The sequence below is a fragment of the Corvus kubaryi genome, unplaced genomic scaffold (genome assembly GCF_017639235.1).
Source record: "Corvus kubaryi isolate FWS band 111438036 unplaced genomic scaffold, C.kubaryi_AGA036_p1.0 37152, whole genome shotgun sequence".
Lineage (NCBI taxonomy): Eukaryota > Metazoa > Chordata > Aves > Passeriformes > Corvidae > Corvus > Corvus kubaryi.
Window position 1 is genome coordinate 493,887 of NW_024581040.1, and position 27,327 is coordinate 521,213.

Below are 27,327 nucleotides of genomic sequence, written 5' to 3' on the forward strand. Positions count from 1 at the left end.
CACGGACAGTGAGTCAAGCCCACCCTCAGCACGTTCACAAAGGTGACATGAAGCTGAGTGGTGCAGGTGGCATCCGGGGGGACCTGGACAAGCTTGAGAAGTGGGACCAAGAGAACACGATGAAGTTCAATAAAGCCAAGTGCAAGGGGCTGCACCTGCACAGGGACAATCCCAGGCACCAGCACAGAGTGGGAGAAGAGCTGGGAGCAGCCCTGTGGAGAAGGACTTGGGGGTTCCAGTGGAGGAAAAGCTGCACCTGAGCCAACAGTCAACACCAAACGCCAAACTGCAGCAAAAGAGGAGTGGCCAGAGGGGTGAGAGAGGGAGGGCTGCCCCTCCACTCTGGGGAGCTGTAACGAGATCATCTTTTCGGGTCCCGTCCAACCCAAACCCTTCGGTGACCCCTGTGGTTCCACGAGAATGAATCGTCGGGGGTGCCGTTGGTCCCGGCACAGTTCCACGGCCGCCAGCGGCACGAGCGACAGCGTTCCGGGGCTGCCGGGCACCGGCGGATTCCTGAGCGCGAGTGACAACGGCCGGGCTGTCCCGCGGCCGCCGCTCCCGGCAGCTCCGGCCGCGCTGGCATCGCTCAGCTGCGCTCTGGTCGCTGCTCTCCGCACGGAGGCGATTGCAAAGCCCCTTCTCGGTGAACGTGGCCGTGCCTCGTCCCTGGCACACTGCACACGTCTCCAGGCACTGCCGAGCCCACGCGTGGGTGGTGCCGTCCCCGCTGGGGACGCGGTCGCTGGGTCAGTTCTGCTGGGCTGGGCGGGGGAGGGGCCGGGGGGCGTACTGGGGACACGGGGGTCTGGAGGGAAGGGAAGCCGGGCTGTGGGAGGGGGCTCTGAGTGGACCAAAGGGGTGATGGGGTTGTGAGAGGGGCTCTGGGGGCCAAAAGGGGGGGAGGCTGAGTGGGCTCGAAGGAGGATGTTGGGGATCCTTGGGGAGGCTGTGGGAGGGGGCTGTGTCCCAAAGGGACTTAGGGTCTGTGGGGAGACTGTGGGGACCCAGGGGAGCATGAAGGGGTTTGTAGGGCCGTTGGGTATCCAAGGTCACCCGAAGGGGGGGCAAGGTTTTGGGAGAGGCTGTGGGAGCCTGAAGGAGGTTCAGGCTCATGGGGGGCTCCAAAGGGGCACCGGGCGGGGTTGGCACAGGGAGGGGAGTGGGCGCAGACCCCAGGGGAATGGGGGGGGGGGCCTCTGAGATGTCACTCAACCTGGGGATCTCTCTCCCCCACTGCACCCTCCAGCTGAACCCATTTCCCCCCAGACCGCATGAGGACCCAAATCCTTGGATCAGGAGCCGTGACCCCCAGCAGCCCCATGCTCCAGCCCCAGGTCCCTGTTGGGGCGCAGACCCCGCTGCCCCAGGAGGGCTCCGTGGCTGTGGTGCTGCGTGTGCGGCCCCCCAGCCCCCGGGAGCGAGCTGCACCCCCCGTCCTGCACGTCCTGAACCAGAACGTGGTGCTGCTCAGTCCCGAGGAGCCCGGCAGCGCCGGCGGCACCGCCCGCAGCCCCGGCCGCCGCCGCAGGAACCTCCAATTTGTGTTCGACCACGTTTTTGACGAGGGGGCCACGCAGGAGGAGGTGTTCCAGCACACCACGCTCCCTCTGCTGGACACCCTCCTCGCTGGCTACAACTGCTCCGGTAAGTCCTGGCACACACCTGTGATCCCTGCAGGAGCTCCTGCCCCATCCATTCCCAGGCTGAGTGGGCTCAGCAGAGCCCTGGATTTAATTTGGAAGCTCCCATGCATCTTTGGGAATGGGGTGACATAACAGCAACCCAAAACCACACAGCCTGAAGCTTGTTGGTTCCAGCAGTGCTGGGCCCTCTGGGAGATGGGGTGGAGAGGGTGGATGTGGGGTTGGGGTAGAGGTGAGGCTGGGCAGGAGCTGTCCAGGCATTTCGAGGGACAAGGATCACTCGCTCTTGTCTGTCCTGGGTCAGGAAAGATGGGAAGAAATGTGGTGGATGCATGGGGAAAGAGCCCCTTGGCTTTGCCATCCCTTCCCACCCTGAATGGCTCCGTAGAGCCGGGTGTGACCGGGCCTGGCCAGCTCCCACAGCCCCTCGCTGCTGCTGCAGCCCCTGGAGCCGTTCCCAGCTGTTGGCAGCCGTTGGATGTCACGGGCACAGCGCGGGAGGAGCCCAGGGCTCTCCAGGCTCATCCTGTGCCAGGTGCTTGGACCAGGGGATGCTGTTCCAGCTCTCAGTGGTTCCTGAGAGCCACTGAAGGGCTGCCTCTGTCCCCAGGCCCCAGCACTGAGTGCTGCCTATGGGAGAAGGGCTGAGGCTCCAGATCAGTGTGTCCCACCCTGATGTGGAGGCTTCAAAGGAGGTGTTGGAAGATGGGGTAAAATAGAGGAATAACAAGGTCTGGAAGCAGAAATGCCTCGTGGGGAGAGCTGGGGGAAGCAAGGCTGTCAGCTTGTCCCAGGGCAGGGTCAGAGGTGATGTGAGCATGGGAGCAGTGCTCATCTGGGGACTCGTTCTGTCCCTGCACTAGAGAGGCTGAAAGCAGGGAGGAAAATTGCCCTGAGGAGCAGTGGGGAAGGTTATGAGTTTTACCTCGTGTCTTGTCTGTGTGGGAAGCTCCTCTGCTCTGCTCTGCTCTCCTCTCCAGCCAGGACCCAACTTTCTGCTGCACCAGGTGAGGAATTATAGATCATTTCACCACCCACCCCTTCTCCTTCCAGTGTTTGCCTACGGTGCTTCAGGAGTCGGGAAGACCTACACCATGGTGGGCTCCAAGACCAGCCCCGGCATCGTGCACCTGGCCACGGTGGAGCTGTACAAAAGGCTCGAGGCCATGAAGGACAAGAGCAGGGAGGTCCTCGTCTCCTACCAGCAGGTTTGCTGTGGCCCAGCGTGTCCCCTCCTGCCTCAGGGTCCCCAGGGAAGAGATTTGGGGTTGATCCAGAGCCTGTAGTGCCACACTCAGGGTACCTGCAGTGTCCCCATCAGTGCGTGGGGTCCGCAGGGCAGCCTGACTGGAAGCAGGATCCCCCACCCAGTGGAGTGAACTGGTGCTGCTGGTTTCTGTCAGCCGGAGCGTGGGGCTTTTCTCTTCCTTGCCATGCTCCACCAAGCACTGAGGGCTTCCTGGCTGGAAAAGCTGGAGAGGAGCGGGGTTGGGGGAACTGCTCACCAAAACTCTGGGAGCTGTCCCTGCCTTCCGAGCCCCATCAGCTGCTCCCAGGGGAATGGGGTCTGGAGGTGGGGTCAGGGGGGACCCCCAGTTGTGCCAGATCCTGCAGGGGTACCCAGCTCTTCTCCCAGCTCTCTGTCAGAGAACCAAACCTCAGCCTGACCTCGATTTCCTGCTCCAGGTGTACAAAGAGCGTGTGTATGACCTGCTGGAGCCCCGGGGCCCGCTGAACGTCTGGGAGCAGCCTGGGAAAGGAGCCGTGACACAGGGTCTCTCCTTCCACCAGGTCTGGGCACAAAAAGGGCACAAGGGCTGGGACAGACTCATCTGCACCGGTGCTGAGAAGAGCTGGGAGTCCTGGGGACAGGGGGGTGTGGAGGTCCCAGGTGCCTCCTGGCTCCTGGCTGGCACAGACGTGGCCTCGAGCTGCCACGGGCCCGCAGAGCTGCCGGGTGCCTCGGCCCCAGTGCCCGGGGCTGCTCGGCCTCGGGGTGTCCGGCTGCTCTGTCCAGTGGCTGATCCGGCCCCTGCCCGTTCTCCCCCAGCCCACGTCACCAGAGCAGCTCCTGGACATGTTGGCCAAGGGCAACAAAAACCGGGCCCAGCGTCACACCAAGGCCGACGCCACCTCGTCCCGCTCCCACGCCATCTTCCAGGTGAGGGCTGCTGCCTCTGGGATCGCTGCCATTGCTGCTGGAAACGGGGCTGCAAAACTGCCAGGACCAGCATCCCAGGGCTGTCCCCCTGAGCACTGAGCTGGGAATTTCGCTCCCCAGGGGCTCTGTCCATGTGCTCTCTGGTTTCTCGGTGCAAAGCTGCCAGTGGATTTCAATTCCAACCCTTGCCCGAATTCGCAGGGCTGTCACGGCTGCCTGGGCAGACGGAGGCTCTGGCTGTCACTTCAGCCCAAGCCTGGTGCCTCGGCCCTGGCTGCTTGCAGGGGAGGAGCTCAGGTGTCTGGATGCTTTTCCAGTCCCTCTGGACCTGACCAGCCTCACCCCTCTCTATCATCGAGCGTGGGAGATGCTGATTGTTCCCATAGCTGTCCCTTCCTGCCAGATCCCTTCCCTGGCTCTGCTCCTCGTGTCATCACCAGGTGTTTGGCTCGTCCTCACGACATGCCAGGTTCCTCTCCTGCTCCTGCCTCATCTCCCCACAGGAATCACTGTCCCTTCCCCTGGAAACACAGAGCCCTGTCCCTGCTGGGGGACAGCCCTGTCCCTGCTCCAGCAGCTGTGTGGAGCCACAGCCTCAGCCCCCTCTGTCCCCGCAGATCCAGGTGAAGCAGTGGGACCCTGCTGGCGGCCCTGCCGGGGATCTGCGCCTGGCCAAGCTGAGCTTCATCGACCTGGCAGGCTCGGAGCGAGTCTGGGACCCTGCGGGCCGAGGAGAGGGGCTGTGGGAGGGCACCAGCATCAACCGCTCTCTGCTGGCCCTCAAAACCGTCATCCGTGCGCTGGCTGGAGCCAAGGTGAGGCTGCTCCCGGCCGGGCCCCGCCGGGCTCTGGCTCTCCGGGACGGGTCCGGGAGGGTCTCCCCGGGGCCCGGAGCTGAGCGGAGCCTCGGTGTCCCGGCACAGGGCGGGCAGAGCCACGTGCCGTTCCGGGACAGCAAACTGACCCGCCTGCTGAAGGACTCGCTGGGCGGCAGCTGCCGCAGCACCGTGATCGCGGCCGTGAGCCCCGCGGCGCCCGCCGGCCCCGACACCTGCAGCACGCTGCGGTTCGCCAGCCAGGCCCGGCACATCCTGCTGCCGGTGAGCACCGGGAGGGGCTCGGGAGCTGCTGGGTGGGGGGCAGGAGGGTGCGTGGTGGGTGCCTCCCGTATCCTGCGGGAATCTCCCAGCCCGGGGCAGGAGCAGCCGATGGAGCTGCAGCAGCGTGTGCCCACTCTGCTGCTAAAGCTGCTAAGCCCAGGGGCCCGCGGGGCTTTAGCCCATGGCACCAGGTCCCTGAGCACAGGTCCTGTCCCCTGCAGTCAGCTGGGGCTCCCGGGGGCCCTGGAGCCTGGAGAAGGCTGAGGAGCTGCCCTTCTCCAGCCTCAGAGATGGGCCCGTGCTGCCCCATTGTGTTTTAACCACTGCCTCATCGCAGGCCCTGCAGCTGCAGCGCACCGGGATGTCTCCCCGCAGCCCCAGAGTAGCCTCCCTGCCTGATCTGCAGTTCCAGGCCAGGACACCAAGTCTGCTTCTGCAGGAGCTGTCTGGGCACCTGGAACAAAGGTGAGTGTCCTTGTGCCCTCCCCACATCCTGCTGCCTCTCCTCATCCTGGCCAGACTGGGTTGTCCATGGTCTGGATGGACGTGGGACCAGGGCTGTGCCTGGAGATGGTGGCCTGCCCCGTGGGCCCCTTGCATCTCAGGCTCTCCAGGAAGGGATTTAGAGCTTGGGAATATCCCATCTTCCAAATTTAACTCTCTTACCCCAAAACTCTACTCACAGCCTCTGCCCTGATGAAATGACTGCGAAGACAGAGGAGGTGGAGGTCCTGGCACTGGAGGAGTCCATCGGGCTGGAGGAGTCCATCAGGCTGGAGGAGTCCATCGGGCTGGAGGAGTCCATCGGGCTGGAGGAGTCCGTAGGGCTGGAGGAGTCCGTAGGGCCGGAGGAGTCCGTAGGGCCGGAGGAGTCCGTAGGGTCAGAGGAGTCCGTAGGGTCAGAGGACTCCATTGGGCTGGAGGAGCCCATAGGACTGGAGGAGTCTGTAGGATCGGAGGAAGCTGCAGCTCCCAGCAGCCCCACAGAGCCCAGTGAGGCCGCTCCAGCCCTGGGAACGCAACTGAGCTGTGACGGTGAGGATTTGGGATGGGGACAGTGGGGACTGGCCCCTCTTCTGGGTCTCGGTGGGTGCTGGAGGAGCTGGTGGTGGGACACAGCTCCTGGCTCTGGTGGGCACAGGGCAGAGGAACGGGCGTGTCCCCAGGTGTCACCAAACGGGTCGTGCCCGGCGTGGCTCCGGCCTCACTGTGCAGAGCGATCCGAGCTGGGCAGCACCTCAGGCAGGAGCTGGGAGCGGCCCTGGGCTCCGGGGAGCTCAGCTCGTGTGTGCGAGGCAGCTCCCACGGGAGGGATGTCCCTGCCCCAGGAGCCCAGAACAGCAGTTCTGAGCCGCGTTTCTCCCGTCTCCGTTACTCCTCCCTGCTTCCCCTGCCCAAGCCAGCCGCGGTGGAGCCTCGCAGCCGGCAGCCGGCTCTGAGCAGGGCTGAGCTCTTCCTCCTCATCCTCCGTGCCACGGCGCGATCCTGGGAGCGGAGCTGTGGCTCTGCAGACCCCGTTTGCCGGGGACAGAGCAGGCACTGCCCCGGGGCACCGGCCGTGGGACCAGCCCGGCGCCTGCGCCGGCTCTTTTCCTCTGGGTTGGATGCACTTTGATGGAACAGCCACTGGCAAAGGGCTGCTGCGGGCCTGGGAGAGCAGATCTGCACTGAGCTGGGGGGCACAGGGGGTGCTCCGGGGCTTGGGGGTGTCCGGGAGCTGCAAACAGGGAGGTGACTCTGTTTCTTCTCTACTCCTTTAGCCGAGGTGCCTGTCACCGTGCCCGATCCCCCCGTGCCCAGTGCCGACCCGGAGTGCTCCCAGGAGCTCTCTGCGTGCTCCAGCCCCAGGCCGATCTCTCCCGGGCCGGTTAAGAAGGTGCTCGAGTCGAGCAGCGATTCCCAGTCAGAAAATTCCCGCAGCTCCCGAACACGGAGGAAGCGCCAGCGGAGACATGGGAAGGCAGCAGAGATTCCCCGGGCAGCGCAGAGCCCCGCGCAGAGCCCCGCCGTGTCCCCGGGGCCCCGTAGTGTCAGCCCCCAGCCCTCCCCGCCGGCGGGCACCCAAAGCCCTGGCACCCCGGCGCCAGCGGCCGCACGGACCCCCAGCCCCGTTCCCGGGCCGGCTCCAGAGCTGCTTCCCCCGAGCGCTGAGCAGCAGCAGCAGCCAGAGCCCCGGGCAGCCCTCCCGCATCCACCGCCCGGCGCCCCTCCCAGCGTTCAAACTCCAAACGCCTTCAGCTCCTCTCTCTCCCGTTCTTCCTGCAGCCTCCCGAGCATCCCCCCCTGGCCCGCAGTGCCCCTCTGCCCATGGTTCCAGCTGCGTCCCCGCGTTTGTGTCCCCGCTGTTGGCTCAGTCCTGTTCGTTTGTTTGCAGGTTATGGGTGGGTTTAGGAAATAAGTTGTTGTGTTTTTAATAAATTGTTCTGTTCCAAATCCAAGGGCCAACACGAGGCTGTTCCCTCCTGCCTGCCCCTCGTGTGGGGAGCCTGGAAAAGGTTCTTGCTCTGGGGTTGGGGCCCATCCCCCTTCTCCACCATCCCAGGGCATGTGGGTGCCTCTGCACCCTTTGCTATGGGGGGTCTGGGCCCTCTGCTCAGTGTTCCAGAGTGCAGGTGAGGGCACACACGGCCATGGCCATCCATGCCAACATCCCAGGCGTGTGAGCTGTCCAACTGTGTCTCTGTCACTGCAGTGTGATCGTGGCCCTGCCGCTGCACATCCACATTTCTAGTTCTTGTTTGCTCCTCGTGCTGTGACTGTTTGGCACTTCAGAGAGGGGATCCAGAAACCACGTGGGGTGTGAGAGGTTTCACCACAGCCACACACACCACTGGTGGGGCTTGAGCCAAGGAACATCAGGCTGCACTGGCTGGCCTGGTCTCCTCCCCAGGAGGAAGCAGTGGCACAAGCATTGCCACTTTGGAAACCACTCCCCAAGCCTTTCCATGTAAAGCCCCTCCCAGCAGATGGGCCAGCCCATGGTCGAAGATTCTCTTGCCCTCTCTAACAGGCCCCAGTCATCAAGGCACAGCCCACTGCCCCAAAAGCCAATACCCTCCTGACGGCACCAGCCATGAAGATGGTGATCTGCACTAGAGATCCTTTCTAAGTTCCCATCCAACTCAAACCACGATGAGATGTTGGGGGTTCCACTGTTCCCAGCTCAGCTCCATTGTTGCCAGGGCCATGGGTGACAATGCTCCAGAGCTGCTGGGGACAGGTGGGTTCCAGAGTGGGTGACAGAGGCTGGGCTGTTTCAGGGCAGGATGCTCCCAGCAGATCCCTGGCTGGGCTGGGTGAGTTCTGCTGGACCAGAGACCACCCAGAGCAATGGGGACGAGGCTACTGGGAGCTGCCATTCTCCTCTCCCTGGTGGTTGTTCTCCAGGCCTTTGCCATTGAGAAGAAAGGGGATGTGTTCAAGAAGATGGCGTGTCCCGCCTTCCTGATGTTCGAGAATGCCGCATACTTGGCGGACATGACCTTCGAGCTGCCCTGCAGGTGCAAGCCCGAGGAGGCCTCCTCTGTTGTCTGGTATTTCCAGAAGAACCTGCACAGCCATGAAACCACGGTGCTGACGGACTTCAACGGCACCGTGGTTGTGGACTCGAGCCACGTCCGCGCGGGCAGCGACCTCCTGAAGCGCTTCAGCATCCGCATGTTCAGTCTGATCGTGTTCCGAGCCCAGGTGAGGGACTCGGGGCATTACCTGTGCGGCACCAAGGAAGGGCTCTTCTTCTATGGCTACGACGTGGACGTGCAGCCCACCAGGCAGATCACAGTGGCTTTTCTGGACAACGACCAGCATGTCCAAAAGGACTACACAAAGAAGGAATTCACTCTCTTCACCACCTTCTGGGACTGGACCAGCTGTGACCGCTGCGGGGTGCGGGGTGAGCAGCGGCGGATCGGGCTCTGCTATGTGCAGAGTGCCCAGCTGAACCCCCGGTACCGCACAGCACTGCCCAACGTCACCTCCTGCGGCTCCAGGGCCGTGCCCGCACACTTCCGGCGCCTCATCCACCTCCGCAGCCCCGAGGTGGCCATCCGGAGCTGCCTGGCCCCTTGCCCAGAGAAGGAAGTCCCCGAGGAGGGTGTGCAGTCCATCTCCAACATCGTGTACAAGCTGGGCAAGAAGCCCCAGCTGCCCCGTGTCCCCATCCAGTACCACAGGCAGCCCTCCCAGAGTGACCTGGTCATCACATGCCCGGGAGCACGGCCTGAGCACGCCGTGGCCTGGGACAAAGGCTCTGTCCGGCTCTACCGCTCCCACTACCTCGTGGGGGTCAGGAAGCACATGAGGGTCTTCATCGACCACGGGAACCACCTGCACCTCCAGCGAGTGAGCAAGAGGGACAGAGCCACCTACTTCTGCTGGCGGGAGGGCGAGCTGGTGGCCGGCTTCCAGCTCAGTGTCACCTTCCAGCCCCGGCGCCAGCGGAGCCCCACTGACCCCGAGTCAATCTTCGTCATGAGGGCTGTGGGCATCAGCTTTGCGGTCATCACCGGCATCTTCTTCCTCATCCACGTGAGCCGCTGCTGCTGTCAGGCGTTCAGGAAACCGGCCAGGTTATAGCAGCTCCCCCACAGGACACTCGGACACCTTGGATCACCCTCACATTGGGAATTTCCAGTGTGAAGTTTTCATATATTTTGGTTTCAACTTTTTTTTCAACGTTTGGTTTTGGCTTTTTGAAGGGAAGAGAACATTTTTTCAAATTAATCTGGCAATTTTCTTCAGAAATGTCTCTGCTTTTGAGGTGTTTTTAACTCACCCAACTCAGCACAGAATTAGGAGTTAATGTTTGTGCCTGACAGAGTTATCTTGCAAGTCTCCCAAAGGTGATGGCATCTCTGCAGGGTCCCAGCAGGGAGCAGGATGTGCCCTCCAGGCTCATCTCCTTTGTTTGAGGGTGTGACTTGAGGATTTCAGCATTCCCAGGAGAAATCCTGCTGTCCAGGAGGGCACTGTGGGTCCCAGCAATGCTCCAGCACTTGAACCATGTCGATGATGGTGAGCCAAACACCTGGAGATGATGGTGAGAAGCAAAGTCAGGAAGGGAGGCAGGAAGGGACAGAGCTATGGAAAACAATCTGCATCTCCCACACTCAGAGGTGGAGCAGGGTACAGCTGGTTGGGTCCTTGAAGGGCAACAAACGCACCCAAAGCCACAGCATGAGCTGGGATGGGCTCACGCACAGAGGCAGCTCCAGGCCTGACTCTCCCTGTGGATTTTGCCACTGAACTCAGCCCCCAGACAGAGCCTGACAGTGTCCCCAGGGAGGCACCAGCTTGGCTGTGGGTGCCAAGCCCAGGGCTGGTGCAGGCCAAGAGGGACACAGGCACCAAGACTCACCTGGCAGCACTGCTCCATACCTTCTCCTCTGAATCCCTAAAAATCTCCCAGTAGAATCAAACGTGCTTCCCCCACTGCCCTGTAATCCCCTCAGCCCCACCAGGAGCAACCCCCGCACGGACTGGAGCTGCCACAGAGGTGCTGGAAGCTGAGGACTGCTCCTGTATCCTCTCGAGCCTGTGGTTTTCTTGTTGGGAGGCAGAGCTGGCAGTGGGAAGGGCAGATTTCCAGCAAAGCTCAGGGATTCGTGCAGGCAGGAATCCAGGACCCAACAACGAGCCCAGCTGGGAGCTGGCTGGAAAAGCATCCAGACACCTGAGCTCCTCCCCTGCAAGCAGCCAGGGCCGAGGCACCAGGCTTGGGCTGAAGTGACAGCCAGAGCCTCCGTCTGCCCAGGCAGCCGTGACAGCCCTGCGAATTCGGGCAAGGGCCTGGCTGGAATTGAAATCCACTGGCAGCTTTGCACCGAGAAACCAGAGAGCACATGGACAGAGCCCCTGGGGAGCGAAATTCCCAGCTCAGTGCTCAGGGGGACAGCCCTGGGATGCTGGTCCTGGCAGTTTTGCAGCCCCGTTTCCAGCAGCAATGGCAGCGATCCCAGAGGCAGCAGCCCTCACCTGGAAGATGGCGTGGGAGCGGGACGAGGTGGCGTCGGCCTTGGTGTGACGCTGGGCCCGGTTTTTGTTGCCCTTGGCCAACATGTCCAGGAGCTGCTCTGGTGACGTGGGCTGGGGGAGAACGGGCAGGGGCCGGATCAGCCACTGGACAGAGCAGCCGGACACCCCGAGGCCGAGCAGCCCCGGGCACTGGGGCCGAGGCACCCGGCAGCTCTGCGGGCCCGTGGCAGCTCGAGGCCACGTCTGTGCCAGCCAGGAGCCAGGAGGCACCTCCATACCCCCCTGTCCCCAGGACTCCCAGCTCTTCTCAGCACCGGTGGAGGCACAGAACAGTTTCAGGCTGTGTGTTTTGGGGTTGCTGTTGTGTTTCCCCATTCCTGCAGCTGCTTGGGATGGGGTCATGGAGCTGCCAGAGGACACAGCTCCAGATCCAATGGTCTGGTTCCTCATGCACTCCTTGAGGTAGGGGTGGGTTCAACTGGAGGGTGCAGTGGTGGAGAGAGATCCCCAGGCTGGGAGAGGCCTCAGAGACCCCCCTGGGCTCTGCTTCCTCCCCTCCCTGTGCCAACCCCAGGCAGTGCCCCCTTAGAACCCCCGTGAGCCTGAACCTCCTTCAGGCTCCCACAGCCTCCCCTACAACACTCTCCCTTTTCTGCCCTCTCACAACCTGGCACCCCCTTAAACCACAGCTTCCCCAATTATTCTGCATCCCCTTTTGGCCCCCAAAACTGTCTTACAGCTCGCCTTTGGGCTCCCACAGAAGTTCCCATATGGGGAACTGGGGTTCAGGAGCAGCTCCCAGCGGAGCTGGCCCAGAAAAGGCTCTTGCTCTGGGGTTGGGCTCCATTGTGGCTTCCCCACATCTCCATCGTCCCTGGGTCCTGTGGGTGCCTCTGCACCCTCTTCTGGGCACCCTGCTCAGTGTCCCAGAGTGCAGGCGAGGGGTGGGGGAGCCACCTGCCCTCCTGGTACCTGGCACTGTACAGTGATGGGGGAGAGGTTTTGTTCTGTCTTTCCTCCCTGCTCCAACCCCATCACTGCCCCCCTGGTGACACCCCCACCCTGGGACAGAGACCTCCAAGCACCCGACCCAGGGACCAGCGTTCCCACCCCACCTGTGACCCCCTTTGCTGCCGAGCCAGGGCACCTCTGGCACTGCCACCTCTGGTTCCCTGCACCAGCTCCTCACAGCCACCCTCGGTGGTGACCACGAGTGGCAGGAGCAGGGCCGGGACCGGGACAGCTCCGCGTGTGCTGCTGTCCCACGGGGCCGGGGTCACCGGCTCCTCCTGGCTCCTTCCCTGCCCGGCAGCAGCTGATCTCACCTTTGTCTCCTTGAGCCTGGAAGCTCCCAATTAAAACTCCCAGCCCGCTCCCAGTTCGTCTCATTAAGGGGGGCCGGGTAACAGGAGGAGGAGGAGAGCCCAGCTCTGCCTCCCGCCGCTGCCGGCAGTGGCAGCTTCCCCTGCTTTGATCCCGCTGCGTGGGAGCCGGGACAGAATCAATCCCCGGGGAGCAGCGGGTGCCCCCACAGGACCCCAAAGCTCCCCAGCCCCCGCTCTGTCCCCCCTGCACCCCGCTGGGAGGGAGGGAGGTTCCCTGTCACCAGAGCTGTCACACAGCTCGTGTCTCCAGGGATGCCACCGCTCTGGCTGGGGACACAGGAGTCCCGAGGGGATGTGTAGGTGCCCCAAACCTGGAATTTCTGTGGGCACAACCCCTGTCGCTGGTGACACCAGCACAGGACAGCCGGGGGGACACGGGGCTGGCTGGGGGCAGGGAGCTTCTGGGGGTTAAAGAAGGACGTGGCAGCTGCCCCAGTCCCACCAGTCCCACCAGTATGGTCCCCAGTGGCTCTGGGTCTCCCCAGATTGCACCCACAGGGACACAGCCGTTGCCACAGCCCTCTCCACTGGCCACTGTTGGTGGCCCAGTGCTGGTGGCCGTGGTCCCGCGGGGTGTCCCCGTCCTACGGCAGGCAGGAGCCTTTCCCGGCCATCGGCTGCCATCTACTGCCAGCGGCGAGGCCAGTGCCCATCCCTGCTCCCGTCCCTGTCCCCGCAGCAGAGTCCCAGGGACCCCCCTGTCTCCCAGCTTCACCCCAGCTGCCTCTCGGGGCGCCCACCCTGGTGCCACCACGTGTCGCTCGATGTCCCCATGTCCCCAGAGCACCCCCATCCCTTCCCCGGACCGTGCCCAAGACCCATCCATGCCCCAGTTTGTGGCCTTTATGCTGTGACTGGGAGGGACAGGGCTGGCGGTGGCCCCGTGCCCGCCCCTGGATCCAACCCCCGGTGCTTCCCGGCAGTGCCGTGCCCTGGCACAAAGGTCTCTTCCGGCTGTGCCACGGCTCTGGCTCTGCACAAAGCCCCTTTCAGCTGCTGTGGAAAGCCCCTGGCACCCAGTCCTGGCCACCACCGCCCCCTGCCATGTGCCACCAGGGGCAAAAGGCCCCCCAAACTCAGTGGATGTGTGGCCAGTGACCCGGCCATGCACACTCAGCTGTGTAGGACAAACACCTATGCGGATTTGGGATGGGGACTGGGGCTCCAGGGCCACCAGCCAGTGCTTCCACAGACCCCTTGGGATGGGAAGGGCTTAGGAGGTTCCAGCCACTTAATTAACAGCCAGCCTTAGTTAGTAGCCTGCCTTCATGGCCAGGCTGGGGTGATGGGCTCTGGGGGCTGGTGCTGAGCTGTTTGTGCCAGGGCTCATGCGGGGGGATACACGCTGTCTGTGTGTCTGTACACGCTGTCTGTGCACACTGTGTGTGTCTGTGCACGCTGTGTGTGTGTGCACACTGTGTGTGTCTGTGCACTCTGTCTGTCTGTGCACGCTGTCTGTGTGTCTGTGCACGCTGTGTGTGTGTGCACACTGTGTGTGTCTGTGCACTCTGTCTGTCTGTGCACACTGTGTGTGTCTGTGCACGCTGTGTGTGTGTGCACACTGTGTGTGTGTCCATGCATGCTGTCTGTGTGTCCGTACACACTGTCTGTCTGTGCACGCTGTCTGTGTGTCTGTACACACTGTGTGTGTGTCTGTGCACACTGTCTGTGTGTCTGTACACACTGTGTGTGTCTGTGCACGCTGTGTGTGTCTGTGCACACTGTCTGTGTGTCTGTGCACACTGTGTGTGTCCGTGCACGCTGTCCGTGTGTCTGTGCACGCTGTGTGTGTCCGTGCATGCTCTGTGTGTCTGTACACACTGTGTGTGTGTCTGTGCACACTGTCTGTGTGTCTATGCACGCTGTGTGTCTGTGCACGCTGTGTGTGTCCGTGCATGCTCTGCGTGTCTGTGCACACTGTCTGTGTGTCTATGCACGCTCTGTGTGTACACCCGTGTGCAAGGGAGGCACCTGTGTGTGTGCCCTGCATGTGGGGTGTGTGTGCACAGGGCAGGGAGAGCTGGGTGCGTGTGGGCATGGCCAGAGACGTGTGTGCATCCCTGCAGGTGTGTGTGTGCTCGAGTGGGGGTGTGGGCATCCCTCCTGTAGAGCCCTCTGTGCGTCTGTCTCCATGATCTACACGTGTGTGGATCTCTCTGTGCAGATCTCTCTACAGGTGTGTAGATCTCTACGTGCAGGTCTCACAAATATTCTGTGTGCAGATCTCTCACCCAGCATCCCCAGTGGCCCACGGCATCGCACCCAGCCTCGCACGCAGCCCCCACCCACGGGGTGCCCGTGGCCACCGCTCTGTCCCCAGCCTGGCGCGTTCCCCAAACCCCGCAGTGCCCGGTGCGGGGGCCAGCGGTGGGCAGGGGCTGTGCCGCGGTGCCCGGGCTGGGCGCCAGGGCACAGCCACCCCGCCGGGCGCCACAGCCTGGCGCCGTGCCGGCCCGCTGGCTCCTGGCCGGGGGCCAGCTCCGGGCAGCCGGCGGGACGGGGGCTCCCGGGCTCCATAAAAACCCCCGGCCGGGCACATCGCGCCCATCCCTGCGGCATGGAGAGCCGGCGCCTGTCCTCCTACGGCCGCCGCTTCGGCCCCTCCATCCCCGTGTACCGGGTGCTCGCCGCCAGCCCCCCGGGCCGGCTCCGGGCACCCCGCAGCACCCAGCTGAGTCCCCGCCTGGGTCCCCGCCTGGGCTCGGGCAAGATGGACTTCTCGCTGGCCTCGGCGCTCAACTCGGAGTTCAGGGAGACGCGCACCAACGAGAAGGTGGAGATGATGGAGCTCAACGACCGCTTCGCCAGCTACATCGAGAAGGTGCGGCTGCTGGAGCAGCAGAACAAGGTGCTGGTGGTGGAGCTGAACCAGGCGCGGGACCAGGAGCCCTCGCGCACGGCCGACATCTACCAGGAGGAGCTGCGGGACCTGCGGCGCCGCGTGGAGCAGCTGGCCACCGCCAAGGCCCGGCTGGAGATGGAGAGAGACAACCTGGCCGAGGACCTCGGCAGCCTCCAGCAGAAGTAAGGCACTGTCCGGCTTGGGGTACCCTGGGGACCAGGGTGGCCCACTTGGGGTGGGGTCAGGGTGACTACCAGGACCAAGGTGGCCACTAGAACTAAAATGGCAACAGAGACCAGGATGGACACCAGGATGGTGACCAGGATCTTTCTGGTGATGGGAACCATGGTGGTGACAAGGACCAGGGTGACCCTTGGGACCAGGATGGAGACCAGGGTGTACCCAGGGGTCACAGTGGCTACTGAGACAGGAGCAGGGTAGCCCTGGGGACCAGGGACAGGCGTGCACCAGGATTGTGATGAGAGTATGGGTGACCCCTGAGAACAGTGTGGGATGGTGAGGGGTGTGCAGGGTGGGCACACAAGCTGACCTGGGTTTGGGGGGTGCCGGTGCTGTGGGGCTGTGTCAGCCCAGGGGCTTCTGCCCATGGGCTGTGCCCAGCCATGATGCCAGATGTGTAACTGTGCCTCTGCTCCGGCACAGGCTGCAGGATGAGGTGACCCTGAGGCTGGAGGCCGAGAGCAACCTGGCTGCCTACAGGCAGGTGAGGGCAGGGGCCAGATCCTGCATCCCCCAACCTGCACCCCAGGGGCTCAGCTCCCAGCTTGGCCTCCCTGGGGAATGGGCAGGGATGGGGTAGGGATGGCCAGGGAGGTAGCACGGACAGGAAGGGATGGACAGGGATGTAGCAGGGATGGGCAGGAGCAGGAACTGAGGGACCTGTATGTGTTACAATGGGCAGGTACGGGACAGGAATGGAGCAGGGATGAATGGGGAGGGCATAGATGGACAGCTGTGGAGCAGGGATGGGCAGGAATGGCAGGAGGAGGCAGTGAGGGACTGGGATATGCTGTGATGGGCAGAGAGAGGCAGGGCTGGGTGGGAGCGGGAGGGAATGGACATGACCGGGCAGCTCAGGACAGAGCAGACCCGGTGGCCAGCTGGGACAGTCCCTCCTGTCCCCCCACGGACAGGACGTGGACAATGCTGCCTTGGCTCGCCTGGACCTGGAGCGGCGCGTGGGGACCCTGCAGGACGAGATCGCCTTCCTCCGCAAGGTCCACGAGGAGGTAACCCCGCTCTGGGGCCGGGGGTCCCGGGGTTCAGGGGGCTGCCCTGACCCCCCTGTCCCCACAGGAGCTGCGGGAGCTGCAGGAGCAGCTGGCTCGGCAGCGGGTGCACGTCGAGGTGGACACGAGCAAGCCGGACCTGACGGCCGCCCTGCGCGACATCCGCAGCCAGTACGAGGCCATGGCCGCCAGCAACGTCCAGGAGACCGAGGAGTGGTACAAGTCCAAGGTGCAGTGGGAGCTGCTTGCCCCACGGATGGGTGGCCTGGCTGCCCCCTCCCAGGGTGTCACCATCTCGGGGCCGGGGTTGATCACCCAGGGGTTGGGTGGTTCTCCTCGGTGGTGTGCGGGGTTTGGGAGCTCTGCTGTCCCCGCTTGTGCCAAGCATGTTTCTCCTTGCCATGTGTTCCTGGGGCCATGTCCTTGCTGTAGAGCAGAGCAGGGTTGTGCTCCCACACTGTGTGCCACGGGAGCACAGCCCTGCCCTGTGGTCCCACCCCATGGCACACATGCCCTGTCCCAGTTCGCGGATCTGACGGATGCGGCCGCCCGGCACGCCGAAGCCTTGAGGCTGGCAAAGCAGGAGGCCAACGAGTACCGGCGCCAGCTCCAGGCCCTCACCTGTGACCTGGAGGCTCTGCGGGGCTCGGTAGGTGACAGCCGTGGGGTGCAAGAGAGCGGACACGGCCTCAGGGAGCTGCCACCCCCAGGGGGTTCCCTGGCGGGACCACCACCCCATGCCAGGGGTCCCCAAGGGTGGGAGATGGATGGGCACTGGGGAGAGCCCCCAGCTCCCGGGAGGAGGTGGCCATGGAGGGTGTCACGGCGCCCTGTGGCCCCCCAGAACGAGTCCCTGGAGAGGCAGCTGCGGGAGCTGGAGGAGCGCTACGCCCTGGAGACGGCCGGCTACCAGGACACGGTGGTGCGGCTGGAGGAGGACATCCGCAGCCTCAAGGAGGAGATGGCCCAGCACCTGCAGGACTATCAGGACCTGCTCAACGTCAAGCTGGCCCTTGACATCGAGATTGCCACGTACCGCAAGCTGCTGGAGGGCGAGGAGAGCAGGTGACGGCTCCATCCTGCCCCTCACCCCAGCCCAGCCATGCCCCAAACCAAGCCCAAGTCCTCGTGGTCCCTCTGGGGTGTCCGGCTGGGTTGGGGACCATCCTCCAGCCCTGCTGCCACAGCCTCAGGCAGGTGGAGCTGGGGGGCAGCAGGACCTCATGCTCTTCCCAATGTTCCCGGTGCCCCACAGGATCACCATCCCTGTGCAGAGCTTCTCCAACCTGCAGATCCGAGGTGAGGCTGTGCCCACGCGTGGGAAGGGGGAGCAGGATGGTGGCACAAACAGGGGTGGTTTCTGGGGCCTCTGTAGCAGGAGATGCCACCTTGGCCACCCCTGCCCCATTCAGAGGGATCAGGAGGTTTTTCTCTGAATCTCAGGGAACCGGGGCTCCTGGGTTCTCCCAGGGTGGGGGGAGGAGGGTGCCATGGCCATGTCCCCAAGGCTGAACATGTCCCCAAGGCCAATATTGTCCCCAAGACTGATCACATCATCATGTCCTCAATGACAACCGAATCCCCAAGGCCAACTGTGTTCCTCAGTGACAACTGTGTTCCCAAGGACAACCCTGTCCCCAAGCTCAATCACATCCCAAAGCCACCTGTCCCCATGGTCAACAACATCTCCAAGGCCAGAAATGTCCCCAATTGTCCCCACAGCTCAACTGTGTCCCCAGGACTCATCAGATCCCACAGCCTGCCACATCTCCAAGGCCAACTATGTCCCTGAGGCCAATCCTGTCCCTGAGGCTGGTTGTGTCCCCAGGGCTTCTGTCTCTCATGGGTCAGGGGTTTCCAGCCCAATCCATTTCCTTTGGGCTTCTCCTCTTGAGTGTGGCTGGAAGGGCCATACCCTGGGCAGGGCGTCACTGCCTTGTCCTGCCCATGTCCCCCAGAGACCAGCCTGGACACCAAATCCGTGTCAGAAGCCCATGTGAAGAGGAGCATCGTGGTCAAAACTGTGGAGACCCGAGATGGAGAGGTGGGAAATCCTCATTTGTGTCACCCATGCTCCATCCCCACCTCCCCACAGGGTGTCCCCAAGGGACTTGCACATGGGGCCACCACCCCCGAGCCCCACGAGCAGCTCAGGCAGGGAGCCAGTGATCCCTGAGAGCACGGCATGATCCGGCTCTGGGTCATGGTAGAGCTGAGGTTGGCAGCTCATAGCGAAACTCGTCCTGTCCTTCTCCCTGTCCTTGTCCCCAAGCTCGTTCAGAGCCCAGGCAGGCTCAGCCGGTGGCAGAGCCCGATCCCGGGCTGACAGTCCCTCTGCCTCCACCCCCAGGTGCTGAAGGAGTCCAAGCAGGAGCACAAGGAGGTGCCGTAGGGCCGGGGAGCCGCAGCCGCGCAGGTCCCGCCCGCTGCCGCGCAGGAGCCCCGGGCCGGGCACGGGGCAGGGAGGGACCGGTGCCGCTTCGGCGGGGGCACCTCCCTGCCGTGCACCCCTCGCCTCTCCCACCTGCCCCCGTGCCCAGAGCCCGGTGGCACCCCGGTAGGGGCTGGCAGCCAGCAGAGCACCCGTCGGAGCGGGCAGCACCCGGGGAGTCCAGCGGGTCCGGGCGGAGCCGAGCTCCCCGCCGGGATGCTGCCGCATTCCCACGGCACGGGGTGAGCCGTTCCTGCCGCATCCTGGGTCTCCAGGGAGGGAGCCTGTCCTGTTTCGATCTCCGTGCACCGTCAGACAACACGATGGTGCCAAGAGCATCTCCCTGCATCCACTCTCTGGTCTGGGAGACCTCCCCGGATCTCCCCAGTGCACCCAGTCCCTGAGCACTCTTGGGTGGGGGGGATGCAGGGTGCGAGGTACCGGCTGGAGAGGGACATTTCCCTGTCACCAAGCACTGGGTGAGCTCAGCTGGGAGGCAGGGGCAGGAAGAAGAGGAGCATGGAGAGGCAGGGGTGGAGGAAGAGGAGGGGGGTGGAGAAGCAGGATGCTCTTGGGATGGTGTCAAGGGGTGACAAAATGAGGATCAGGAGGGGTTCCTGAGGGTGCTGGAGTGTTTGGGGTGGGTTGTGGGGGCTACACAGTGGCCTCAAGGACTTCTCCTGGCACAGAGCCACGGGGCTGTCCTGATCCCACTGGGTGATTGTCACCAAGGTGTCCCCAACACTGGTGGGGAAAAAACAGACCTGAGTGGCTCGTGGTGAGGGTGACCCACGGCCCTGTGGCTGGGGAGTCCCACGCAGGTGAAAATGGACAGGAGAGGGGTGCAGAGGAGGAGGAGGAAGGTGTTGGGGCCCCTGTGAGGGTCTCACAGCACGAGGTGCCACCTGCAACCCAGGAGTGACAGGGGAGTCTCGTCACTTGGGGGTCACACTGGGAGCCAGGGGCTCTGGGGACTGGGGCTGCCCCAGCCAAGTCCCTGCCCTGTACAGAGCCTGAGCCCACCCCCTCCATGGGCATTCAGGATAGGATTGGAAGAAATCCCTTGTCCCTGGGCTGCATGTGGCCCTGTCCCCCACTCGTCCTCCCCCAGACCAGCACACGCCCCCAGGGCCATTGCCCAGCCCGGTGCTCGCCCGCAGCTCCGTCCCCACCTTCGCCTCAGCCACTGACCATAAGCAGGACCCGCCTGATGCCACCTGACATAGGAACAATGACCCAGCAGCACTTCCCGTGCCCTGCCAGCCTTTGGGATGAGCACACAGCTGCCCTTGGGGGCCATCCCCTCGTCCCCTCTGTCCCCTCACCCCCTGGGTCAGGCGCTGAGCAGCTTTGCTCTGACTCCAGAAACAGCATCCAGTCCCACAGCTGCCATTCCCAGGGCAGGAGGTGTTATGGGAGCCCTGGGTGGTGCCCAGGGTGGGAATGCAGGGGGATGGTGCTGGGCTGGGACACCAGGAGCAGCCTCCCTTGCTACTGAATTAATGCACTAACGCCGCCGCAGCTCGGGATGAGAATAAAGCTAATGAACACACTGAGCTTCCATGGTCGTGCCTGCATCCACCTCTCCACAGCCAGCACCGTGGGATTTGGGGATTTTGGGCAGTGGGGACCTCTGGGAGCCCAAACCAATGCTAATGTTGCAGGGGGACAGGGGGATGTGCTCAGGGCTGAGCCCTGGGGCATGGATACACTCCAGGGGCCAACACCCACGAGGGACTGAAGGGTGAGGAGAGGTGCAGGAATAACCTCCCACAGCCAGCAGTGGGGTGGGAGAGAGCCCCTTCCCGGGATGGGAACCAGGGAGCTGCTCGGGGTTCTTCACCCTCAAACCCAGCTCCTTCCCCACACAAGCCCAGGCTGCAGCTCCTGGGATTGGCTGCAGCTGTTGGGGCTGAGGGTGGATTTGGGGTCCTGCACATCATTGACACGGTTCAAGTGCCAGAGCATCGCTGGGACCCTCCGTGCCCTCCTGGACAGAGGGATTTTTGTTGAAATCCTCAAGCCACATTCTCAGAAAAAGGAGATGAGCCTGGAGGGCAGATCCTGCTCCGTGCTGAGGATGAAGTGTCATCGAAACCTTGCAGAGATGTCACCACCTTTGGGGGATGTTCGAGACAACTTTGTCAGGCACAGACATCAACTCCCAAATCTGCGCTGAGTCGGGTGAGTTAAAAACACCCTGAAAGCAGCCATTTCTGAAGAAAATCACCCGATTAATTTGAAAAATATTTTTTCCTTCAAAAGTAAAGAAAAATACTTAAACAAAAATTTAAAGGTTTGCTCCAGCTGAGGAGCTCAAAAGGAACACTGAAGGGTTTGGGACACACAGTTCTCAACAAGGAAAACAAGGCAAAAAAGGGTGAGAAAAGCAAGTATTAATTGGATCAAAATAGTTTGGTGGATGTTTTTAGCAGCCTCTTAGAAAAACAGCTAATAAATCACTGGTGCGGATGAAGAACTCTACAGAGTTTGGCCAGAACATCTTGCACCAGTTCCAAGTTTTCTTTTGAAAAGGACTTTATTGAGCTTTAACCCCCACTGCCAACCAGCGGCAGAGCCAGGAACAAATCCTGGTGCTGTGAAATCCCACCTGGAGCAAACCCTGGCTGTGTCAAACCCTGCCTGTCCCTACTGAGCTGTGCCAGCACAGCGAGTTTCCCACACCAGTCCTTGCTGTCCCACTCCGGCCCCGAGGGGAGGCAGAGCAGGGACTTGGCAGTGTTTGACTGCTGGTGGCCAGAACATCGGGAATTTCCAACGGGAGGATGGTCCGGGGTGTTGGGGAAGATGAAACAGGAAAGCCAGGCGACATCGAAATGAAAGCCACTTTTGAAATACCAAGTCTTAGTTACTGAACAACTGGAAAACAATGGTATGGCCGACTGAAGGTAATCCCCTCTTGATGGAACAATACCCTCTGCTTGCAGGCAGGTCCAAGGGTCAGAGCAGACCCTACTAGCTCAGCAGAAGGGGTCCAAAGAGTAGTTTTTAGAAGTTAAGATGTAACACTCTATGGTAATAGAAGAACTCTTATAGGCTGTATGTAAATGCTATAGGATTTGTATCTTGTATTAGATTGGTTAGTGACAATTAGAATATTCAGTATTGTAACCAAGACTTCACCATTCCACTCTTACACACTCTTACTACTTCTTCTTCACTCTCATTCCTCTCTCGCTCTCTCTCTCTCTCTTACCCACTTACTCTCTTGCTCTCTTGGGCCTGCTCAGAGCTGCAGCTGGCAGCTCTGAGCAGTGCCCCTATACCCACGCCCTTTGCAATAAACCGCATGATCCAAGATCTGACTTCAGAGATCTCTCGTCCCCGTCCGTCCCGACCGTCCGACCCACACCGAAGCTCCTACAGTCTGGCGCCCACCGTGATTGCCGAACCCCCCAAAGCACCTACACCGGGGTGTCTGAGTGCCCCGTGGGGAGTGTGCTCCAGCCTGGACGGGTTCCTGGGCACCTGCCAGCAGCGGCCGGCGTGGGCAAGGATGATGATGATGATGATGATGATGATGATGATGATGACGATGATGCTCATGTTTGCTCCCTGTGGACCCTGCCTGGATGCCCATGCAGGTGAGGATGAAGATGATGATGACGAAGCTCATGTTTGCTCTCCACAGACCCTGACTGAGTGCCCACATGGGCAAGGATGATGACGATGAAGGTGATGATGATGATGATACCCATGTTTGCTCCCTTCCTCGATGCCCACATGGGTGAGGATGAAGATGATGATGATGATGAAGCTCATCACAGACCCTGCCTGGCCCCTCAGCTCAGCTCTTGGCAGCTCAGGTCACACCATGACCTGGCTGACCTGGAAAGGGTCCCGGTGGCCCTCACGGCCCCATCCTGTCACCATTCAATCTCTGCTCTAATGCATTTCTCCCAAGTTTTCCCACCAAGCCCGAGGGATTTTGCCTTTCCCAAGAGGTGGGGATGCAGCAGGCTGCTCCCAGCCCTGACATCCTCACACTGAGCTTTGGACCACTCAAGCAATGTGCCTGTTGCCACCAGAGCTGTGACTGTTGTGCCAGGGCTGTTCTAGCATCAAAATCCTCCATCCCGACCTTGAGTAACTCCAGGATCTTCTTTTGTTGAACTCTCCAGCCCTCAGCTGCCCTCAGTGTGCAAAGGCAGGAGGAATGGCAGCACAGCAGAGTGCAGGGACACACATGTCCCCTCAAGTGGTGCCCCAAAGCCCAGTATTCCCATGCCAGGCCTTGGAGCTGAACCTGGATGCTGCCATCAGGTGCCTGGTGGTTTCTCCAGGGCAGGTGGGAGTAGGTGGTTCCAGTCTGCTGGGGTGACTCTGCTGTTTGCTGCATGGGGTTTGGGAAAAAAATGGACCTGACAGTTGTCACTGTCATCGATTACATCTCCTAAATCCCCTCAGTGACCATGGACAGGGGTGGAAGAGGGAAGGGACTATCTGGGTTTGGGTTCTCCTTCAAAACTGCCACCCAATGTTTTCTTTCCCTCTGTTTTCTCCTTATCCTAGAGACTCTCCCGTACCCATCCGTGAGGACACCCTGCTCAGAGATCACAGCACCACAGCTTGGGAGCTAAATTTTATTTGTGCAGAACTTGTGCTCTGGGTGATGCCAAAGGCAAGCTTTGAGTTTCTTCTGAGCCTCTTTTACCCTGTTTCTGCTCAATCCTGGTGCTCCTGCTCCCTCAACTGACCTGGTAACACTTCATCAGCTCCACCACTGTCCTCTCCTCCTCGGTTTCCTTTTCCAAGAGGGTCTCCACGGGATGGGCTTCTCCCCCTGCCTCATAGCTGGCCGGGCTGCCTGGCTGGCCAGCAGCCTGACAATCCCTGCTCTGCAGCTTCCTGAACAAATCCCGGCTGCTCTCCTTCTCCGGCTGGCTCAGGAGAGCCACGTTCAGCCCGAAGCGCTTGGTGCCCACCAGGCTCTGTAGGATCTGAAGGATGGCAGCTCTGTCTCCAGGACGGATGTTCTCTGCCAGCACTGTGAGGAATTCCCCCAGGAGGCCAAAGCACACATCAGCCTGGAAGATCCTGCCCAAGGCCTCCCCTCCAAGCTCCAGCAAAAACTGGTATTTCTCTGTCCCACTTTTCAAGCATCTGCGCCAATCTCTGTGAAATTCCGCGGCGGTTGTGGGCAGCTGATCCAGCTCCTGAAGGAGAAAGGAGTCACTCAGCTCCTTTTGGTTTTTTCCCCCTTGAAGACTTTGATCCCCTCCCCCTGATCAGCCCATGGACAGTCGAGATGTTTTTACCAGGGGCTTGGGCAGCACAAGGAGCTGCTGAGGGGGAAAACAGGAAGACAAGGAAATACCAGGTGCCTTGAGCCCTGAGAAACCAGGGAACTCCAGGGGGAAAAGGGAAGTGTGGATGAGATGTGACACCCACTGTGAACACAGATGGCCGTGGAGTGCCCCAACCCCAGCCAGAGTCAGACCCTCTGCCCAGCCTGGATCCACCAGCACTGCCTGGGAAGGGATCTCGTGGAGATGGGGGCAGGGCAGGGAACACTCTGAGCACTGAGAGACAAACCCGGGCAGTGGCAGAGGAAAGGTGGGCGATGCAAACCCCAGAAAATGTGCAGATGCCCTGTACCTGTCTGGTACCACCCGGCTGGTGGGGCTGTGGCAGAGCAGAGGCTGAGAGCTGAGCTCCAAGTGGCATTCCCAGATAAAGGAAATCCCATTTTATACCAGCTCTAATTAGCTGCTGAGCCCATCCCTGCTGGGTCACTGATTCACAAGCTGAAGGAGGAGGCAAATGTGCAGCTTTTCTACAGCCAGGGAACAAGGCAAAGGGACATCAGCTGGGGCTGAGCACAGCAGGAAAAGCTCTGGAGATCTGAGCCTGGTGCTGATGGGACTGGGAGCAGGATTTGCCTGGGGAGATCATTGCTCAGTCCAAGGAAACACAACGCTACCCAGGAGACTTGCAAAAGATCCTATAATAAACACAGGTCAATGAAATCCAACATCATAAACAATCCATGGGATTGTTTATAAGGCAATCCATGAAACTGCATTATCATGGGAAACATCCACGGGAAACATCCGGTGACCAGGACACTCCAGCATGGACAGAGCCCACGGCAGGGCAGGACTGAGGTGACTCCAATCACAAATGACCCGGACAGAAAACGTCCTGTCCTTGTTTCCCACCACTGAGGGACTCAGTGAGCTCGTCAGGCAGCAGGATTAACCCAGCCCAGCCCTTTTCCATGATCACTAAACCATGGGCAAAGCACCAGCTGTGCTCAGGGAATCTCTGCAGCCAGAGGCTGTTCCAGGGAAGATCCTGGTGCACAGCCCTGGCCCTGGGTCCCAGGCTGCAGCTGCTGGGAGCTGCTCCCAGCCAGGAGGGACGGCTCCCCCAGGCTGTTCCTGGCCACCATGGGAGGCACTGGGAGCTCTGGGTCCAGGGTGTGCAGCCAGGCCTCCATTCCCACAGGGATGGAGCAGACTCTTCCTGAAGGGGCCCAGCCTCACCCTGTGCTGATCCAAACCCTGATATTCCAGGGGCCCGGGAGGGCTGGCTCACCCCCAGAGTGAGTCCTGGGTAACTCTTGCATTCCAATTAACACCCAGATGATTCCCAAGTCATTTCCAGATGTGGACGAGGCCCTGGCAGCCTCTCCCTCCTCACCTGTGGGATCTCCACAGCGCAGGCGGGCACTGCCTCGGCCGGGGCTGCACAGGGATTCCACAGCACATTCCTCCTCTGTCCCAGCCTGTCCTTCTTCTCCAGAGGCTTCAGGTGTGAGGCCAGCACAATCTCCCTACAGGGAACAGGGACAGGAGGGACACGTGGCAAGAGAAAACACTTTGGGGCTTCAAGCTGCTTCTCTGAGGCAATTTCTGACTTTGGGCTGTATGGATCATCCTGAGGGGCTGGTCAGGCTGCAGGAGCAGGCCCTTACCAACACAAGGATAAACCAGCCTAAAATCCCTCAGGGATCCCATCACAGGGACTGGCAAGATGTCTGGGGGAGAAGCCACTTGAAAGTGTTTTCCTGCTTCTCAGGGATCAGGTGGCATGGCTGAGTGAGACAGATGTGAATCCATGAATGGAATTTGATCTGGTCCCAGAATGTCTCCCAAGTGTGGTCAAAGTCCTGGATCTGCCTATGGATCCTGGATGTCAATGGACAGGAAGTCCCCAGATGGATCTATAGGGGATCCAGGGCTTGGGTGGGCATTTGGCATCCCAGACAGATCTGCAGATGGACCCTGGGCTCTGGTGAACACTGGGAGTCCCCAGATGGATCCATAGGGAATCCAGGAGTTTGGAGGGCACTGGGAGTTCCTGGCATTGCCCCCGTGGAGCAGCCCTGCCATCCCAACCTGCTCACAACCCCCTGGACAGAGCAGTGACAGCACTGGGAGCAGGAACGGGCTGGGAAGGGCACAGGGACACGTCACCCTCCGCTTCTGCACTCCCAGCACGGCCGGGGGGGGTGTGGGGAGAGGCGGGGGCTGGGGGTGGGAAGGGACAGTGTTCTGGGGAGGGGGACAGTGCCATTCCACTGGACAGTGTCCTGGAGAAGGGACAGTGTTCTGGGGAGGGGACAGTGCCATTCCACTGCTGGCCACAGCCGGGCCACCGCAGGGACCGGCCACAGAGCAGGGACAGATCTCAGCCCCCACGGGGCCACCTGAGGAGTTTTGGGACAAATCTCAACCACGGCCGAGCGTCCGCGCCTGCGGGCTCTGTCCTCGGAGCCGAGGCTGTCCCGGGCATCCCGAGGCCGTTCGAGGGATCCCGAAGCTGCTGCCCCTCGAGTCCCCCATGATCAGTGCTCGGGCCATCAGCTCCAGCCCCTCCCGGGGCAGCTCCGAGCTCAGACCCTGAGGGGTTCCGGAGCCCCAAACGAGTTCCCGGCTCCTCCCGAGCCCGGACGGCCCCGCCGGCCCCCTCGGGCCAGTCCCCGAGCCCCAGACCTGAACTGGCCGTAGTCGGGGACGCCCTGGCGCACCGCCCGCAGCTTGGCCTCGCCCTCCCGCTGCCGCCGCTCGTCCTCCGCCAGCGCCGCCCGCAGCTCCCGCTCCAGCGCCGCGAGCGCCGCGGCCGGATCCATCCCCGGGGCGCGGGACCCCTCCTGTCGGGACAGCCCTGCCGGCGATGGCTTCGAGGACCCCACTTCTGTCACAACAGCGCTGCCAGGACCGGCCCAACAACCCCGATCTTATCGTGACAGTCCTGCCTTGCAGACTCCCACTGTGACAGCCTAAAGGCCACGCACGTGGACGGCAACTGGGAACCTCTCCCCTATCGCGAAGCGCCCCCAGGCCCTGACACACCGCTGGCCCCGGAGCCCCTAGCTCTGTCGCGACAGCCCCGCTGGGTGACGAGCAGCTCCGCCCGCAGGGCCGCTCTCTCTATCGCGACAGTCCCGACCCTGCCACGGCCGCGCTCCCGCTGCCGGAGCGCCGGGGCCGCGCGAAGGCCCCGGGCTGCCCCCGCCGCGCCTGACGGCCCCGCCTGCCCGGCCCTGCAGCCCCGCGCTGACCCGCCCGGC

The 27,327-nt window shown here is 61.9% G+C and overlaps 4 protein-coding genes across 4 annotated transcripts; 3 read left to right on the plus strand and 1 right to left on the minus strand.

The window, feature by feature from the left end:
* Positions 1-676: 676 nt before the first annotated feature.
* KIF18B (kinesin family member 18B) lies at positions 677-7,339 on the plus strand. The gene is made up of 10 exons (XM_042021596.1): positions 677-749; positions 1,270-1,647; positions 2,700-2,854; positions 3,333-3,437; positions 3,697-3,807; positions 4,425-4,622; positions 4,731-4,907; positions 5,245-5,372; positions 5,593-5,942; positions 6,668-7,339. Exons 2-10 carry the CDS (start codon positions 1,275-1,277, stop codon positions 7,303-7,305), a joined length of 2,235 nt encoding a protein of 744 aa, XP_041877530.1. The 5' UTR covers positions 677-749; positions 1,270-1,274; the 3' UTR covers positions 7,306-7,339.
* An 898-nt stretch (positions 7,340-8,237) lies between these two features.
* FAM187A (family with sequence similarity 187 member A) lies at positions 8,238-9,482 on the plus strand. The gene has a single exon (XM_042021556.1). It carries the CDS (start codon positions 8,238-8,240, stop codon positions 9,480-9,482), a length of 1,245 nt encoding a protein of 414 aa, XP_041877490.1.
* Positions 9,483-14,804: 5,322 nt separating this feature from the next.
* Positions 14,805-20,344, plus strand: LOC121661422 (glial fibrillary acidic protein). The gene is made up of 9 exons (XM_042021598.1): positions 14,805-15,289; positions 15,771-15,831; positions 16,262-16,357; positions 16,425-16,586; positions 16,881-17,006; positions 17,202-17,422; positions 17,613-17,656; positions 18,316-18,401; positions 18,708-20,344. The coding sequence occupies exons 1-9, from the start codon at positions 14,823-14,825 to the stop codon at positions 18,747-18,749; spliced, it is 1,305 nt and encodes a 434-aa protein (XP_041877532.1). The 5' UTR covers positions 14,805-14,822; the 3' UTR covers positions 18,750-20,344.
* A 3,034-nt stretch (positions 20,345-23,378) lies between these two features.
* On the minus strand, positions 23,379-27,263 carry CCDC103 (coiled-coil domain containing 103). Its single transcript, XM_042021600.1, has 3 exons — positions 26,750-27,263; positions 25,455-25,587; positions 23,379-23,965 (listed from the first exon to the last, which is right to left on the minus strand). The coding sequence occupies exons 1-3, from the start codon at positions 26,884-26,886 to the stop codon at positions 23,498-23,500; spliced, it is 738 nt and encodes a 245-aa protein (XP_041877534.1). The 5' UTR covers positions 26,887-27,263; the 3' UTR covers positions 23,379-23,497.
* Positions 27,264-27,327: the final 64 nt, after the last annotated feature.